This window comes from Hetaerina americana, unplaced genomic scaffold, assembly GCF_022747635.1.
Source record: "Hetaerina americana unplaced genomic scaffold, ioHetAmer1.1.p SCAF_16, whole genome shotgun sequence".
NCBI lineage: Eukaryota > Metazoa > Arthropoda > Insecta > Odonata > Calopterygidae > Hetaerina > Hetaerina americana.
The window spans coordinates 11,480,266-11,496,516 of NW_027286719.1; the positions used below are offsets into that span (position 1 = coordinate 11,480,266).

The following is a 16,251-nucleotide window of genomic DNA, read 5'->3' on the forward strand; positions in this document are numbered from 1 at the left end:
ACTAACTGGTATAATTCAATTTTTTGGCTGTACTTCTAATGGCCGTGAATTCTTAAGGCCGGAAACCTAGTTACTAAGGGGAATTATGGGAATAGAAGCATATAGTTGTACCATACCCCGACTTCGCTTTCAAAATTTGTACGCCATTATTTAGGTATATATCTAAATCATGATACTGATGATGAAATGTTGACACAGCATTCAATGTATATTCCACTACAGTGATCAACCCAAAGGTCGGTTTGGTAGGTGATGGTAGAGTTCACCCAGTACGAAGCCCGACGGCGGGTGATATTCACACATCAGGGTAGGGGGCCAGTTACTTTCCCTTTGCCGGTTATGGTTTCCCAGGAAGATCTGGTACCAGAAAAATCACTTAGCTTGGGTGGAACTGAGGGTGCTTAAGGGTGTCCTTAGAAATTGAACCCGGGCCCTCCGGATAGCAGTACGGTGTTCTACACACTGGACGACCAAATCCCCCGTTAATGTGCATATATGAGTTTGTTAAAAATGAAATGATTTTCATTCCCTTAACCCCGAGGATGAATGCTTGAGAAAGCCCAAATCGTTATGATGAATTGGTTTTCGAGAAGAATGGCCGAATTCTCACGATACATGGCAGCTAAATTTCTCGCTCTCTGCCCTAGTTTTTGGTGATATCTTCCAACAAACCGCAGTGATCAAACAAAATAATAAGCTAAACATATTTCAAAGCAAATTTTCAAGCTTTCATTTATGTACTCGTACCTCAGGTGCACAAGATCCAGTTTTTTTCTGTGCAAATCCCGCTAACCTATGTTTTAACGGGATTCCCACAAGATACTCACCGTTACCCATTTTATTTTTCCTTGTACACATTCATGCGTTTTATATCCTACATTTTTTAAATAAGTTCCATAAAATAGTGCTAAATTTCAGTAATTGAAATAATGCCTTTCGAGCAAGAACTTTGGGTAAGTGCTTTTGTTCCAATCCAGTGAAAACATTGCGAGACATTGCGACAACTACTGCAACTGTGTATGAATTGAGTAAAATAATGAATGAAAAGATAAATACTTAGAATAATAGATGTGTTCTTACCTAATATTCCAATGGTGATGTCTTTTAACTCCTTCTCAATGTCGGCGTATATTGGAGGGCCGAGGCTGAAGTCTGCCACGACGATCTTCGTCTGGACGTTGTAGGTCGTCTCTGTGGTGTTTTAATATTTCTTTTACTGTTATTATCGGATACTCAAGAATCGAGATCAAGGAGAGGAAAAATGATTTCCAAAAATTTATTGCCCATCAAATATAAACGCAAGCATAGATAACTGAAGCATGCTCAAACTAATGTTATTCACCGCTAATGGGGAGAGAATGGTTGAGTAAACATCGCTCACGAGGCACTAATTCCTCTTTTCCGAAGCAGGCTACATATTTTCCTGTTCTCAGTTTATTACCAAGGCAAGTAACAATATTTCCACCCTATTTGTGGAGGTGGTGATATTGTTACGTTGAGTCATGCTAACAACAATGACTGGGTTTTCATATTATTATTTAATTTTCCGTGTTGTTTTTTTGCATGTGGTATTTTTCTTTTTTACGGTTGGTGACCTAACACCCCCCGCCACACGCCCTTGCGGCGGCTTGCGGGGTATTATGTAGATGTAGATGTAGATGTATTATTCCGTGGGCAACATTTTATCAAATTCAAACAAATTCATTGTATTTCTCTTTTGAAGCAAAATCTGCTGAATGAATAAAAATGCATGGCCATTTACCACTGATCTAGGTGGTAACTTTTATGTGCCGGTTAAAATTGTTTAATATAAATTGCTGCATATTTTTATTATACCTTTTTAAATTTAAACATTTTTTCTTTGTTAGTGGACATCAAAAGGACCTAATTATTATTATTATTAGAAATACACATGTGCTGATAGACATTGTCAGGTGGCACACAAGTCCCAAATAATTGCAAAAGATAATACATAAAACTAGACTTCAAAACACAAATCTCTTTAACAAAAAAAGTGAATCCCCATCCCATTTACAACCATTTATCAGCAAGAAAAAAAAAGGATAAATTAAAAAAAAAAATTAAGCTATTACATATAATACCATACACCACACATCAATCAAATTATTACATATATGCCTTACATCTATTCTTAAAAGTATACACTCTGTTAGGAAAGGGCTCGAATATTTTTGCAGGTAAAGTGTTCCACTCAACAACTGTTCTATTTAGAAAAGAAAATTTTTTTTTATTTGTTCTCTGTGCCCGGCATTTTATCTTAAATTTGTGATCATTTCTGCCTATAAAATTTGGGTTCCCCGCCTCTTTCCTAAGATCTGCCCAAGCTTTCTCCCCCTTCAAAATTCGGAACATTCCACAAAGTCTGCTTACTTTTCTTCTAGATTCTAGAGGTTCCCAGCCCAGCGTTTCTAGCATGTCAGACACACTCTCCATCCTCCCATGCTTCCCCAGTACATATCGGGCAGCCTTTCTTTGCACCTTTTCCAGTTTTTTAATATGACCTTCTTCATGAGGGTCCCATACAAGAGAAGCGTACTCTAAAATTGGCCTTACTAGGGTCTGATAAGCCTTCTCCTTGGTTGCTCTAACGCTCCCTTTGAGGTTTCTCATTACCCAATGAAGAGTTTTGAAAGCTTTCTTATAGATGCACTCCACATTTAGCCCCCACCCTAAGTCCTTAGTTAAATATACACCTAAGTATTTGACAGTATCACTTCTAGGAATGACATTTTCTGAAAATTTATATTCCCTATTGTTTCCATTTACCTTATTGCTAAAAGTGATTGATTTGCATTTGTTAACATTAATATCCATCCCATTTTTTGTCACCCAATCTGCCATTTTATTAATGTCCCTTTGAAGTTTGTCACGGTCTCTGTCATTTTCGACTTTCCTGTAGATAATACAGTCGTCTGCAAAAAGTCTTATCTGAGAATTAATATTTATTGGGAGATCATTTATATATATTAAAAACAAGAGCGGGCCAAGTACGCTTCCTTGTGGGACTCCCGATGTTACCCTTGCTTTTTCAGAATACACTTCTCCTAATTTGACCCTTTGTGTTCGACCTTCCATGAAATTTCTGACCCAAGAGATTACTCTTCCATCTGTGTGTAGTGGCAATTGGCCCATCTTAAGCATTAAGAGATCGTGGTCAACTTTGTCAAAGGCTTTTGACAGGTCGACTATTATAGCATCCACCTCTATTCCCGCATCCATAGAGTCGAACATTTCTCGGCAGAACCCTAATAGCTGAGTTTCGCAAGAGTGCCCTTTTCTAAAACCGTATTGGCGACTATACAACCAATTCTCACTCTCCCACAAGTCCCAGAGATAATCAGCCATTATCTTTTCTAATAGCTTGCATACAACTGATGTCAAGCTTACCGGTCTATAATTATCAACTAGTGCCTTATCTCCTCCTTTGAAAATTGGCGTAACATATGCCTCCTTCCAATCATTTGGCAGGGCATTATTGTTTAAGGTAACATTGAATAAATGATTTATATAATTTGAAACTACACTACCGCCCAATTTAAGCAAGTCAATTGAGATACCATCTGGCCCTTTTCATTTATTTGTCCTCATTTTCATAATTTTTTTATAAATTTCTGCGCTGGTCGTTTTAATACTTTTGGTATTTAATATTTTTTCGCCTCCTTGTTGACTCAGAGTTGAATCTACAGGATCCTTTTTATTTACCATAACTTTAAATACACTTGCATACCAATTGTTAAACGTATTAGCCTTTTCCTTATCATCAACGATTAGTGTCCCATCCTCTTTTTTTAAAGCTGTTATGTTTTCCCTGTTGTCTTTCCTCCTCCAGAGGTACTTGTAAAATTTATTTCCATTATCTATCCCGATTATTTTCTGTAGAAAACTATCTTTGGCTATTTTCTTTTCTCTATTTAATTCACGAACTAATTTTTTGTAAATTATGAGCCATTCCGAGCTCTCGTTCCGTTTTTTGTGAATCACTCTCAGTTTTTTCTTCAAGGATCTAATTTTGCGGTTGTAGAACTCTGGATCAGTATTTTCTTTCAGAATTTTTTTCGGGACAAATTTATTTAATCCCTCCTCCATTATCCCCTTAAATGTTTTCCAGATTTCTTCTACATTCTGCCCACCACTTACCCATTGCGAATACTTTTCCCTTAAAAAGGTCTGGAACCCTTCCCTATCACCCCGTTTATATTGCCAAACTATCTTTTTGTTTACTAGCCCCTTATACTGAGCCCTCTCCCAGTTTAGATACATACGCACAGCTGAATGGTCACTTATTCCCGGAAGGACATCGACTTCCCCTACCCACTTTTTCGGTCTCACAAGTATGACGTCGAGGATGTTTCCCCCGCGCGTGGGTTTTTCCACCATCTGTACAAAACCCTCCTCGTTTATAAGACGACTAACGATTTCTTGGGCCTTCCCACCCCCCACCGTGACCTCGTCTGCCGACCATTGAATACCTGGAAGGTTCAAGTCCCCCGCTATGAGGGTGTGATCCTCAGGGTTAGCCGAGCATATGTCTGCTAATACCTCGACTGCGTACATCCCTTCGTTGGGGCTTCTGTACATAGCAACTATTTTTAAAATTTTCCCTCCATTCCTACCTTTAACATGAACACACATCATCTCACAATCATTTCTTACCCATTCCAATGTACTTATTAGGTTTTTATCTACACATATGAATATCCCCCCTCCACGACCATCCCTATCCCTTCTGTAAACTGCCTAATTTTGAGGAAAAATCTCGTTTGACATAATATGATCACTTAGCCACGACTCCGTACCTATCACAATATCCGGATTACATGAATCAACTAACGTCTCGAAATGGCATACTTTATTTAGAATACTTCGGCAGTTTACCTGCAAAACTACTAAGCCCTTACCTTTCTTTCCTTCGGTATTGCGAGGTCCACCTCTTGTGCCCATTACAGGTTTCCCTGCTCACTGAGCTTTAGTGCGACATTTTTAAACAGATTTGACAAAACCAGGGATCCCTTCCTGTTTAAATGCACTCCATCGCGGCCCAAGTGTCTATCACCGACCCAACAGTTTGGGTCCACAAATGTCAGACTTTGTTGCACGCAAACCCACTCTATTCCTTCGTTTATGGCGTCAATTCTCTTCCAATGTATGTCCCTTCTACGAAGAATTCCACTAATAACAATTTGAGCACTTTTGAACTTATTTTTGGCCGAGGTCGCCAAATCCCAAATAAAACCGATTAGATGGTCTTCTGACTTAGCACTTTTTACGTCATTTGTCCCTACGTGAATTATGACAACACTTTCATCACCATCACTAGCCATATTAGCTATTTTATTGTCCAATTGTTCCACTCTTATCCCCGGAAAACACTGAACGCCTTCATTGATACTTTCGCCACAATCTCCGACGAAACGTATTATGGAATCACCAAATATTTTCACTTTGGGTGGCCCTGGATCACCAAGAGACGTCCCCTCCCTTGACACTATGACCTCCCTCATCGGAAGCACTTCCCTCTTCGGTCTCACATTTATCCTATCCTTCCTTCCATCTCCTCGCTTCTTTGGCTGCTCTCTCCGTAGGAAGCTTTCCCGTATTCCTCCAGCCCGATCGGCATCCGCGTCACATGAGCTTGTTCCACTTCTGGTCGGCCTTAAATCTTCCGGTTTCCTCTTATCACACCTCCGGACAAAGTGGAGATCATCTTCGATTTGCTGTTTCACCCGCCGCCTCATCTCTGTTAATGATGCTTTCAGTTCCTCATTTTCAGCGGAAAGACTGAAAATTGTCTTCCGAGCGATGTTTAAATCCGCTTGCAGCTTTTCAATTACCTCCTCCTTTTCTTCTAAACCTCTTCGATTCTTCTGACTTTCACACTTACTGCATTGCCAATTATCACTCACGCAATCCTCCAGTTTACTCTTAGAGCAATTAAAGTGGTACCAAGAGCAACACCCACTACACTGGACTCCATTTCTCAATTTTCTACGGCAAATAACACACTTTACATCCACCGCCATGCCCTTTCCCATTTCGCCCAAGGGAGTGTGCCTTCTAGCGGTCACTAAACCTCTCGAGCGGTCACTAATGCGCAGCTTGAAAACACGTCCGTCTCCCTTGAGGGTCCGTGAGTGAGTGTTAACCAGAATTATGAATTAATTTATAATATAACAATAACCCGCAATATTGATAATTATGCTACTCAATAATCTGTGTATGGATGTTTAACAATGATAATTATTCCTTTCATAATATGCATTATTCCAGCAAATGGCATGCCGTTGACCAACCATTCATGCCCCAGAACTTCGAAAATGCCAAAACCGTTAAATGAGTCCAAAAGAACGTATAATCTACATCTACATCTACATAATACCCCGCAAGCCGCCGCAAGGGCGTGTGGCGGGGGGTGTTAGGTCACCAACCGTAAAAACGAAAAATACCACATGCAAAAAACAACACGGAAAATTACACCCCAGCAGCGCACACACTCATGCAAAACTAGATAATAATGAAAGATGACACAAATTTAGTTGAATTGTGGCTTGATTTCAGACTAATCACATTTTTTTATTCAGAGAATAAATATTTTGCTATTCTTAATTATTTTTGAATTAGTGGCAGCTACTAATTAGCATGATTCTCTTCATATAATGCAACCTTTAGAATGAACTTCATGAACTAAGTTTTTTTAAATAAAATTTGGTGGAAAAATCGATGAAGACCCAGTTTTCTGTAATTTCTGCATGGGCACTCACCTATCTTATGGGAAGCTTGTTTCAGTTTTTCCGGATTTCGGCTGATTAAAGCTATGTTGAGACCCTTTTTCGCAAGTTCCTCTGCATAAGCCTTTCCAATGCCATCTGTTGATCCGGTTACCACTGTAATGAGAACATATATGCGATTACAATCCCGTTGGTGACGTGACTTGCATAGTCGTACCTTAGCGCACAAATATCTTTCATGATTTACAGAATGAGCGTCAAAATTCTCGGGACAGATCAGAAGCAGTGCGCTTCAAGGGGGTATGAGCACAACCAAATCATTGAAATAACTATACGGACTCTAGTTTACATAATAATTCCCTATGCGTGGTTAATTTACCTGAAGAAATAAAATTACGTTGTATCAGTCACCTCCAAATTTCTTGTATTTACGTGTGCAACCTGACTTTCTAAAAAGGTAGGGCTTTTTTTTGGCTAAGATAAGATTTGAGAACAGCCGTGGTACGTCAGCTGACGTTATTTGGGCCAAATACTGTCAATTTACACTTGAATAGGAAGCCATAAATAGGGACTAAAAACTAAATGATATCCATGAATAATGAAAACCATTTTACATTACGAAAAGAAGGAAAACCAGCTCTTCTCAACTAAAAAGTTCAAGACTGATTAATTATAAAATTGCTTGTTTCAATCAATTCTATTTGAATTTCTAGCCGCAAATTCATGTAAATCGCACGTCTTTCCTTAGATACATTTATATCTTCTTCGAAATGATATCTACTCGTAATTTTAATAACAAATCTTCTGAATTAATGATTTAACTTTTATTGACTATGATTGCCCTTTAACAATTACTAGATTTTCATGAAGCGATTAATTTCATATCCACAACCTTTATACCGGACCCTCGTTCAGGCACCTCGTCGTGACCTCTTTGGCGTAATGCAGTGGTCTAAAATAGTACTCAAAGGGGTTGTACTTGAGTAGTACTCAAAGACCCATGTCTCGTCAACAGTAAGCAAGTATTCTAAAAACTTCGTGTCACTTTCACCGTGGTCCAAGGCAAGATTGCCACACACGCGGTCTTCTGAGAGCACCTTGCAGTTTTGGTACACCTTTCTCATGGCTACATCTTCGGTAAGAATGCAATGCACTGTAGTTTTATGAATATTGAACTCTTCTGCTAACAACCTGGAACTTCAATGAGCATTGAGCATGTGACTCACTCACTGCACATTTTCATCACACTCTGTTGTTGATGGATGTCCAGGGCTTTATTCCTCATCGTCAACCTCCTCGTTATACCCTCAGAATATCCTGTGCAGGTAAGATCATAGTTTAGCTGATAGAAATGAAAAATTTTTCCAGTCCCAAATCCAATTTAGATTTAAAATGTATCCATTAGAGCATAAGTCGTTTCTGAATGCGATTTATTCAGTACACGGTGAACAAGGGGTCTAAAAATGTTTCACGAAGAAAGTTCCTTTTCTTTCGAATATCTCATTGCGCATTTTCAGTTGCGTTGCACGGTGTTCTGTCATGACCAACTTATATATACCAACATTTTTCTGAATTCTGGTTGCACAAGTCAGTCTTAAAATTTAAGTAGGACCCTTAAAGAATATGATGTTTACCTACTGTTATCAATCCCATCATTCTGGATTTCAAAAATTATTTAACGGTTTACCTAGTTTGCATAGTTGTTAACGCAATGATTTAATTGAAAGTCTTATGTATAAGGAACCTGTTAAAAGTTCTTAGCAAGTTATGCCTGAAATATTTTTATCGGCATGATTGAAAGATTCAGGCCCATAGGCCAGTTGACCAATCGCTGTCTTTAATTTGATTTTTCCTAGGTGCAGTAAAGATGTTCCCTCAAGTACTGAGTATAGATGCTAAATGGCGATAGAGATTTTATGACAGAAGTGAAGCCATCGGCTTTAGAAATATTGTGTATGAAATTAGTCTCAATTATCAATGCAAAGGCCAATTTTGAAGCAAAACTTCGTTTTCCCACCGTGGCAGCGCGGTCTCTTCAATTAAAAAGTGCTATCAACATTTTGGGTTTCCAGTATTCATAACATAAAGAGTGCGGCGATAAAAATTTTCTCAATTCTAATAACTCAGGGGCTCATTGGTTCCAGGGGATTCATCTAATCAGAAAGAGAAACCTGAAAAATCTCATCATTATATTTTCCATAAGGATACACTCCACCATGGCATCGTATGAATGAGAGTTCTATCGATGACCAATTTCAAACTGTTCCCAACCTCAAAGCATGTGTTTGACCTTGGCTATACACCAAGGATATTGCTGAGTCATATTTCGGTTGTGACGCCTGACTAAATATACATAAATATCATGGTGGTCTTTCAAATTCGCCTCTAGAATATGGGATTCTTTATAGGTTAGACCTCCTTGCAGGAATTTAAAAATAAAATCCTCCCCCTCAACTCAAATATGTGGTTCCAGAAGGAAAATATGCAAATATCACAACCCTAGATGATACGAGATACTTTAGTATGAGAGTATGTTTATATTTCCGTCTATTCGTAGACTTCACGGTAAGTTATCAATTTTCGGAAAAAAGGAATCGAAGTGACTTTAAGAAGGGTCTGTAGTTGGGGAGAGAATCTTTAAAAAATGTATTCAATTAGGAATCAGCAGACACCATTTGGCACAGTGGCTTAAATATGTTATCTCCCATTCCACATTCAACAGAATTTGATTTTTTAAATGATGAAATTGAGTGCTTTTTTTCTAATGCACATCATTTCCGCCGATATTATGGAAGGGGCTTTATCGCCTTCCGAATAAGAAAATATTTAGCGAGGCCAGGGGTCAATTATTATTTTAATATAGGCCAATCGTTCGTCAAGGACACATCTGTTCTGGGAATTGCATCGTTTTATTTTTGCATTATTTTTATATTTGTACTTGATAGTAGGCTTGGAAAAATCCACTTCAAATATTATTTTTGCAGAAATATCAACATATCATTTTTATTGCTTTTCGCTGAGTCTCTGTGGAGTATTTACGATGCTTAAAGAGTACGGTTGAAATTTCCGTACTAGCCGTCATCACCTATTCACCACCTTTGATTATTCGCCATCATTCATCGGAGCGAAGTGAGCTCTTTTCAGGGAAGAATTCAAACCCGAAACTTAATCCAGCGAATACATGCACGATTGGCTAGACTCGATTACATGAATGATTTCCATCCTCTTGCAACTAAGTAACTTGCAAGTGCTATTTATACATCCTAATAATGGTGACACAGAATGTATTCAGGTCCTATATCTCAGAATTAAAATGAAATTATTAGTTTCAAAATAAAAATAAGTAATAAAACGACCCTTTTCCATTTCTGTATCAAAATTACTGCAGGTTGAAAAGTTCATCAAGAAATACTCGATCCAAATAGGATGAATGCAAACGCTGATTACCTAAGCTCTAGATTGAAAAGACCTAGGTGGGATTTTAGCTCGTCACCTTCTCTGTAGCGGCTTTTAATTTCCACCATCCCCTTCATCGAGGACATGTCATTTCGAAAATTATAAAAAAAAATAGTTTGTAGTTGGACATCCCGGCATTGGCAATTAAATAAGTGATGCGAATCAAAGGAATTAAAATGAATGGGAAGGAAAGTGATGTTGATCCACTATGTTGATGACGACACAGTTTTAAAAGAGAATCGAATTGACCTGAACGCATCCCAAGACGAAGTTGGCGAATACTTGAAGAATATAAAGAGAAAAACTTAATGAGAAGACAACTAAAATTGTAGCATGTGAAGGAGAGAATATGAAAACGAAGAGATCGAAGGATATTTACTTCGGAAACATATGGCATAGATAACAGAAGAAGGTCAGCGGGCATAAAGTGTTGAAGAGCTCTAGCGGGCGGGTCACCCATTTTACGAGGGTCATCCGGAAAGTAGTACCCGTTCGTGCCGCATGAAGTGCTGACGACGCGAGTAGCCGCTGGACGAGGTCAGATAGCTTCAGTGGCTTGTCTGCCTTCTCTGAGCCAAGTTGCGTGACGCTAGCATTGCCTGTGTTGTTTCTGTGATTGTTTACAATGTTTAAAAAAATTGAGAACGCCGCCAGTTGTGAAGTGAGGGCAGTGATTAAATTCCTCAATGCAAGAAACGTTCGCCCATGTGATATTCATCGCCAATTAAAGGAGGTGTATGGAGACAATGTAATGGACGAGTCGTCTGTTCGGCGGTGGTGTCGCAACTTCAACATGGGGAGGGGGAACACACACGACGATGAGCGTTCGGAGAGACCGTCTGTCATTACAGACCAACTGGTGAGCTCAGTTGACGAATTCGTGAGGAACGATCGGCGCGTCACAATTGATGACATCTGTGAGCATTTTCCCAATGTTTCTCGAACAATTGTTCATGAAATTGTTAAACACCATCTGCATTATGCAAAAATTTGTGCAAGATGGGTCCCTCGCGTATCTCAATGAGCTGGCGGCGAAGGACTATGCAGCAGGAATACAGAAACTTGTCACACGTTATGACAAATGCCTTAATTTGCTTGGAGATTATGTTGAGAAGTAGTTTAAAGTATCCTCTTTCAAATAAAATTTTTTATGTTTGTTAATATTTACTTTTGTGTCTTTATTTCACGAACGGGTACTACTTTCCGGATGACCCTCGTATATATGCAAAGGAGATGCGTTGAAGTCAAGAAGGCGGTGTTAAAACATTCGTGGGACGGTAAATGTAAATGGATCAGTGTAAAACGGACCAGAGAAGAACTAAGGCTTTGCATTCTGAATTCGGAGGGAGTTCGAGTGTACTTCGGGGAAACCGAAAGTATATAGAAGAATGGAATGAGAAAAATCGCACGGGAAAAAAATCAGATGCATTGAATTCTATTCTGCCAATAGATTCACTAAAATAATTAGGTTGGTTGGGTCATAAATGTGGAAGATCTAGGAACAATTAATACGTGGACAAAATGAATAGGATTTAAGATGGAAGATGAATTTATCACGGTGAAAGTTTGGGATATGGAAGAATGGATTGTTGAGGTACACCAATCTCCAGGATGAAATACTTCTTGAGAAATATATGCCGTTTAGCATAGTGTGATAATATATAATTCCCTTTATGAGGTTTGAGTACAGTTAAAATGTATAGGTATTTAAAAATTCGATGGAAAGCCAATTCGTAAAATGGCACCAAGAGGGAACCTATGCAGTTCACACTTGGGGGGGGGGGAGGTTGAGGAGCGAGCTCTGAATTCGAATGCTACATGTTGATGCACGTTTTCGGAGAATGCGACCACCGACCCAGATCCGTGGGCACCGTCCTCGCGCGAGAAGCCGTGTCCTTAGCCCCATCCTCCCAAACTTCTTCCTCCGATTTCTTCCCGCACACCGGCCGCCGTCAACTACCGGCTTGACCTTCATCTTCAAGCCCCGATGAAGTTTTTGTACTGGCCTTCAAACAAAATTGGTGCCCAAAATACACTTCGACATGGGAGGAGTTGTCACTTTCGATGAGCTAGGCCACGAAATACGGAATCCAATTACGTTTGTGATCGAGAGCGAAAAACAGATGAGGGCACATGGAGGGCGAAGCGGAACCCCTCCACGATGGTGTCACGTTATTATATACAGTGTGCAGACATGTTTTTAGAAACTATCAAAGTGAACTGATTACTAGCGGACGTAGTCCACTCGCAGCAGACGTAATCTCCACACTTCTTAGGTAGATCAGACCACAAAGATAGGATAAGGGAGAGAGAATCCTGTACAGATAGGCTTTAATGCTCGCTCATTCCACGGGCAATCAGGAATCATAATAACGAGAAACCGAAGTCAATACAGAAATACTTAATACATTTAATTTACGCGTCAGGACAAGATTAAACGTTGCGTAGACGTAAGGTATATTCGTAGGTGTTTGTGTATGTTAGTTGATAGTATATGTATTTGCATGCGTGTAAATATAAAGGTTTTTTAAAGAATTTATGCGATTTTGTTGGTGTAGATTGGTTTGAATTTGTGGATTTTCCATTCTGTTTTGTTCTCTGCTACGGATAGTGACCTGATATACCCCGTCACACGCCGTTGCGGCAGCTTTGGGGGTACCATGCAGATGTATGACCTTTGTGTTAATGAAGTTTCCCCAACTATCATGGGCAACCGTGGACGGATAATGATTCCAGGCACGGATATCCTAATTATTTAGTTAGGCTTCATGTACAGCATGCTGCTGGAATCATGGGATCCTCACGATGTTGGTCTGAACGCCGAATTAGACCGTGAGCACTGAATGGATTTGCAAAGCACTGTGAAAAATGTAGAAGCGTATCTGGATGATTAGAGGATCTAGTTTGGAAGTGAAGATAGGGATGGTGGGGCGACTAATGTCCTGGCTTCCTCCCCAGAGGACCTGGGTTTGAATGCTGGATGAGGTAAGTGGTCAGCGGAGAGCGAGTGGGGCCCGCCGTCCGTCGGATGGGACCGTAAATTGTGGATTCCTTTCTACCTATCGTTAAGAGCAGGCAAATGCCGAAGCCAGGCTCCTCAACATTCGACGGACCCTTGGGTATTCATGCAAGGGAAACCTGCTTTCAATACCATTCACATATTGTTCCTATTCCTGTTGCTTCCAAGCAAAGAGTCAATTAGTTTAGAAGTAAGCTAAATGAGTCGATCCAGACCGCCTTGCCAACACAAACGCCACAAGTGCTTTAGATAGCCTGGAGTGGTCAAGAGAAAAGGCTGGATGTTGTGCGTAAAATTTAATTAGTTACTCAGACCAGATGATTCAGCAAAACCTTTACCCGAAAAGGTACACATAAAAAAACGTTAGTGCAGTGCACCTAAAATACCATGTCTTTAAATTTGGGTTTTTGGTGAATTAAGATCTCAGTGGCTGTTGAATATTTCCTTGGTAAGATGGTATTAACGAACCATGAGGGCGCGTTCTGATTGCACGGAGAACATGATCGCGTGGCATGGCTCTCGGTCACTCCAAGGTGATTGATAATTAATCGTGAACATTATTTTAACGCGCATGTACGGAGCCCCTCCCCAATTCATGTCTCAAAGGGCATCGGTGAGAGGCAAGATGGTGCGTTGTGTTTCTCAAATAAATAAGGCTAAAATGAAACGGAAACCCAGCATTGATACTTCTTTCAACAGGTGGGATAACACTTGTTGAATTGACCGGTGCGGATTCAAAAGAAGCCGAGTGGGCCGGAGAGGGAAGTTATGTGGCTGTGGGCAGTGTCAGGGACGGGGTTGAGGAAGAAGCGCTATGGGGAAATTTATGCTGGTATTTGTTTATTTCGTTGGATTTCTTTTAATTCCAAGGATTAATTAAACAGTGTAGTTTTTATGATGCCATGTTGAATTTTCATAATTTCATTTCCGAGTTTGCGTAAGATTTACTTGGCGTCAGGATTTGAATTTTCTTTTGATTTTAATAAAGTCAAGTATTACTCAACATTCTCATAAATAATCAGAGCTCGGCGCTGAGTGAAGAAAATGGCCATTCGTTAGATGTAATAACTTTTCCTCGAATCCGACACTATGTTTTTTCATTGTCCAATATTTGAGTGCTGACAAGCGCCGCAGTTTATGTTATGCATGACATTATTTTTCTTCATCATCGTGCATATTGCATCACCTCAAATCTTTCGGGTTTTTCTCAGTATTTGAGAACTAATATGCCGAAGGGAGACATGGTTCAGCGTCTTTAATGGGTGCCAAAGAAAGGAAGATCCCCGCGGAGGCTTTTCAGAAACGTGGGCATCAGCATTAATTTCTGCACTTGATCGGGCAAGAATTTCGCTAGGTAGTCCTCGACTTCTCCTAGATCTCAGGCGCAACAGACGACCTTCTCTTCTTCCTTGGCTAGCATTTTTCTGCTTTCAGCATTTCCACGCAATCGCTCGTGCATATGTTTGAGAAAAAAAGACCCTCGTTCGGAAGCAAGAGTCGCTTTTCATCTCCTTGCATGGATCTATCTCTCCGAGCCGGGCGGCCGTTCCGCGACTACCGTCCAGCCCACGCAAACGTTTTCTTTTCTTTTTTGCGCAACACACAGAGCGTAGCCATGTTGGTCGAACCAAAACAAGACATCCATCCTCACGTCTGATTTTTTCCAGCGTCGCCTGCGCCGATCCCAAAAGGAAAGCAGAATCATAAAATACCACCGCTCCCAGGAATGTGTTTTTTCCCATGCGCCGAGGTGGGAGCGTTTAATACGTCCGCATTTCTTTCGCAAGACAATTAATTCAATCTAGTTTCCTCCCTAACTGCTTTCCATCGCGCACTCCTCAGCATTCACCTAAGGCTTCCGGGAGTGGGTCGCTTAAGTAATGAAAACAAAATGTTTAATACCTTCCCATTCATTTGATGATTTATCAGAAAATATAAATGCCAAAAATCAAGTGCATTAAGTGTGCGTGGAAATATTGCGTGAAAAATGAAACGTGCTTCCGGAAAGAGATATTTTGCGGTTACCTAGTATGCAGTATCATAGCCTAACGTCCATATATTACGTAGATAAATATATTTAAATTTGTATGCATTTTTAAAGGAATAGTACTAGAAGATTACGCGTAAGCGCCTTTGAATTGATGGAATCGATTCATGTGTCTAATTGTGAAACAAATGAATCGGTGATGATACAAGGAAGAAGATTTGATGGGTAAATTTTAGATGCCGATAAGGACCGTCTCGAATCCCTCTCTCGCCCATCGCGATTCGTCCGCTCCAAGACGCGGGAGGGGCAATGCGAATGCCCACCGAGAACCTACCTCAACGGCGGAAATGACGAGAGATGTTTATTGGCAGCGAAGCAAATGAAGGGAACGGCCTCCGCAGGTGATTGGTGGATAAGGCATCTCTTATACCGCCACAGATTCTGCTCTGGGAACAGTATCCCGTCCCTCTTTTAGACAAGTATTCCCGCGGAAACGCCCCACGTTGCGCAATCTTTGAAATGCCAGCGTGTTTTCCATAACAGAGTGCATGCACTCGAAGGACATTGCACTCCAAGGATTTTGAAAGTTCATGCTTTCGAAAAATGAAGCCATCCTTATTGCAAGGAATTGCCTATAATTGAAGGATCATTTTTAGAAATATATCTCAAATTCGAGAAGCGAAATATTTATCTAACGCCATCAAACACGAACGCAAACGTATCGGTACGCAAATTAGCTATAAATCACTAACCCTGCTTTGGATATATATGTGATAGAAAACAGGTTTATTTTGATTGAAATAATGCTTACATTATTGTTTTAAATAATGCACCTATTTTCATGCATCAGAGAGTGGTCTTTTTAAATAGTGCTTCCCACTCACTCTTTGTACTGGCCCGAGTAATTGGTTGTGACGTCAAAGAAACACGCCTGCACCATTCGAAAAACATAATTAACTTTTCCAGGAGTGTTTTCTATAAATTCGACTTTTTTCATGGAATTTGGAATCATTTTTTGTCTTTTCACAAACACTCTTTCGCGA

General features: G+C 40.0%; 1 protein-coding gene across 1 annotated transcript in view; it reads right to left on the reverse strand.

Moving 5' to 3' along the window:
* Positions 1–16,251, reverse strand: part of LOC139687042 (inactive hydroxysteroid dehydrogenase-like protein 1) — a 158,686-nt gene that overhangs the window by 70,597 nt on the left and 71,838 nt on the right. The window contains exons 2-3 of the mRNA XM_071584146.1: positions 6,780–6,902; positions 1,081–1,191 (exon numbers count right to left, since the gene is read on the reverse strand). Coding sequence (XP_071440247.1) covers positions 1,081–1,191; positions 6,780–6,902 — 234 coding nt within the window. The remainder of the gene's footprint in view (positions 1–1,080; positions 1,192–6,779; positions 6,903–16,251) is intronic.